General features: G+C 41.4%; 1 protein-coding gene across 1 annotated transcript in view; it reads left to right on the top strand.

Moving 5' to 3' along the window:
- Positions 1-1,139: 1,139 nt before the first annotated feature.
- LOC104276215 (transmembrane protein 132D-like) overlaps positions 1,140-2,999 on the top strand; it is a gene marked incomplete at its 3' end in the record, with an annotated part of 103,738 nt that continues 101,878 nt past the window's right edge. Inside the window, exon 1 of the mRNA XM_009872445.1 lies at positions 1,140-1,167. Within this exon, the coding sequence (XP_009870747.1) occupies positions 1,140-1,167 (28 nt within the window). The remainder of the gene's footprint in view (positions 1,168-2,999) is intronic.

Here is a 2,999-nt window from a genome sequence, read left to right as displayed (position 1 = left end):
TGAATATTTAAAAGAAGTTGACCTGGTTAGTGACTTGCAGTGAAATTCTTTAAGGTATAAATACAGTTGAAAAATTAACTCTTAAGTAGATAAACCAGCACTTTCAAAAGAATCATAACCTGTTCTGTCTCTGTCTTGCACTGGAAAATCAGGGAAGTAGTATCTCTAAAAAAGGTTTGGGGGTTTGCCATGCTGACCTCTTATTGCAGCAGCGTGGCTGACTTGGCTGTGCTTGGGCTAACACAAGGGCAAGCAACAAGCTTCATATTTGTGATGGACCAAGGGCCTGAAACTGATGCAGGTTTGTGCACTGTGGTGGCTCCAGGAGCTGATAGAAACCTGCGGTGATCCAGCAGTCCCCTGCCCCTAAAAGGAACTGATCCCACTCCCCGTGTAGCTCTGTCCTGCTCTGCGGCACCTCAGCCAGCCTCTTCCTGAGACAAGGCTATGTGCTCATTCACCAGAAAATGAACCAGGAAAAAGCAGATTGTTTCTGTCAATCTAGAAGAGCTAAGACATCTGAAAGAATAGGTGACTGCCCAGTTTGGCCAGTGGGTAGAGGATGCCTTTGCAACTGCAAGGAAGCAAAAGAGGCATGAGAAGAGAGGAGCTGCTTAGCAGCAAGTTTGAGGCTCGTCTTTTCTGCTCACAATCTGGTAGTGAATTATCACGGACACTCCTGAGAATGGTAAAGCAGCTGAGGTATAGCTGGCTGCACACACAGCTGCTTTAGCTAGCTCTGCAAAACTTTCTAAAGAAAGAAGTATATATTCATTTTTTTCCTCTGGCATAAATAGAGACAAGACACCATGCCTGATGCCATTAGAGATAGCTGAGCATCTGTAAGCCTGCTGCAGCCCTGCCAGAATTCTGATATCATTCAATAATCAGAATAAGACTCCTGAAAAACGACTTGTTTAGTTATTCCGATGTTTGTGTGCCTTTTTTTTTTCTGGCAAATTCTTTTTCTCAGAGACCTTAGCTTCCTGCTTAGTTGACAGGAAGATGAAAGGGGTTTGGAATGTGTCAGGGTTACAGATGTACCTTGTAGCAAAGGGAAAACCTCGTGTGAAGGATGAAGACCTCGTGATTCAGAAGCTAATGAAAACATGCAAGGGAGTTCTTGGTCACCTCCATTAATGAGTGTAGCCTTTGTATTTGGGAAAAGCTGGTGAGATATCTTAGTGGTTGCTGACAGATTCAGACTGTACGTGTTATTTTAGAACAGTTTTTCAGGACAGGAATTAAACCTTTATTTCCTGAATCTTCTAAACAGGAGGACCCTGTGGATTCAGGACACTGCATATTTGCATGTTATATGAGAAACCGTAAGGAAGAATAGGAGCACCCAAGAAGCAGTGTTAATTAGTTCTGGCTATGTTCCCTGCTACCAAAGTCAGATTCTTTCTTGTGTCTGTGCTTGTGTGTGTATGTGTGTGTACATACATGTATATGTTCTATTATGCCCTCCAATTTTTAGGCTTTTCAGGTACAAGTACTCACTAGTATCTTCCCTTCCTTCTGAGAACACACTCAAATATTTTTAAGTTTCACTTTCTCTAGTGAATGTAAAATGGATATGTATTTAGTGAAATATTGCTAGTTTTATTGACATTCCTAGAAATCTCCTGCATTATGGTATTATTTAAATAAGACTTAAAAAGTTATATCTATTTGTCTTGTTAGTGAATGTAACAATAGAAAATCAATATTGTAATTGGTGATTGCACAAATTCGGTGTTATGAACAGAGCCTACAGCAAGTTGTAGATGGATTAAAAAAATTACAATTAATTTTAGGAAAACAACTTCTAAAGGGGGAGAATAATCAGCCAGCAGTTGCAAACACACTTGTGCCGCAGTTCACATTCCATGGGAATTGGATTGGGCCTATAGGCATGGCTTGTCTCATAAAAGCCCGACAGCAGAAACTGGCCTATTACTTTTGCTGAGTCAGCTGTTAATTTAATGCTTAGATTTTTTTTTCCTCCCATCAGTAAGGGCCTGATAGCAGAACTGCAGCCTCCACACATCCCTGTTATCCTTGCAGAAAATGAAGGGGGATTTTTGCAGAGGCAGAATCTGATCAATTCCATGGGAATTGGATTGGGCCTATAGGCATGGCTTGTCTCATAAAAGCCCGACAGCAGAAACTGGCCTATTACTTTTGCTGAGTCAGCTGTTAATTTAATGCTTAGATTTTTTTTCCTCCCATCAGTAATGGCCTGATAGCAGAATTGCAGCCTCCACACTTCCCTCTTATCCTTGCAGAAAATAAAGGGGGATTTTTGCAGAGGCAGAGTCTGATCAACTCCTGATTGTCTGAATAGAGCCTGTTCAAGCAGTATAAGGCTATTCTACGCACAGTCCTGCATTTCTGTCTCTGTCATAAGGAATTTGACAATCCGTGTTGGATTTATGGCACTTTGCACTCCCTCACTACCCTGCTTTACTTTCCTTTTATTGCTTCATAAACATAATTACACTAGAAATAGTATTTAAGTCAAGCAAGAATGTCAGATTTCTAAGTTTGTGGGGTTTTTGGGATTTGGGGTGTGTTTGTTTTATAAATCTTTGACATCTGCATACCTTGTTTTTTCTTTCTCTGCAAGTGGAGGTATAGGAGGGGGGAGGGGGCAGAAAGGGAGACACAAGCTATTACCATTGGAAGCCTCAGAAGTCTTTCAGAACATTAGACACTGAGGCACTTGTCTCTTGTTTCACCGTGAGAGTGCCTTGAACCATTAGTGGATTGCACCTAGCCTACTGCTATCTTTATTAAAGATAGAATCTGTCTTTTTATGGTTCATTAAATAAATGTATCAAAATTGCAAAAAAGGTCAAGAGATGGTGTGTGTCAAGCTGGGCCCGTGAGTTAGTGACGAAAGCTCACTGTTTGCTCTAAGCAATGACGCGCTTAAGGGGGTGATGCATCTTGTACCTTTCAGTGCTTGCGTCACACGCGTTTGATGGATTGGGGACAGCCTTCTCTGTTGTTAG

This window comes from Apaloderma vittatum, unplaced genomic scaffold (assembly GCF_000703405.1).
Source record: "Apaloderma vittatum isolate BGI_N311 unplaced genomic scaffold, ASM70340v1 scaffold2897, whole genome shotgun sequence".
NCBI classification, from domain to species: Eukaryota; Metazoa; Chordata; class Aves; order Trogoniformes; family Trogonidae; genus Apaloderma; species Apaloderma vittatum.
Note: the sequence above shows the minus strand (reverse complement) of the source record. Positions and strands in the feature narration are given on the sequence as shown.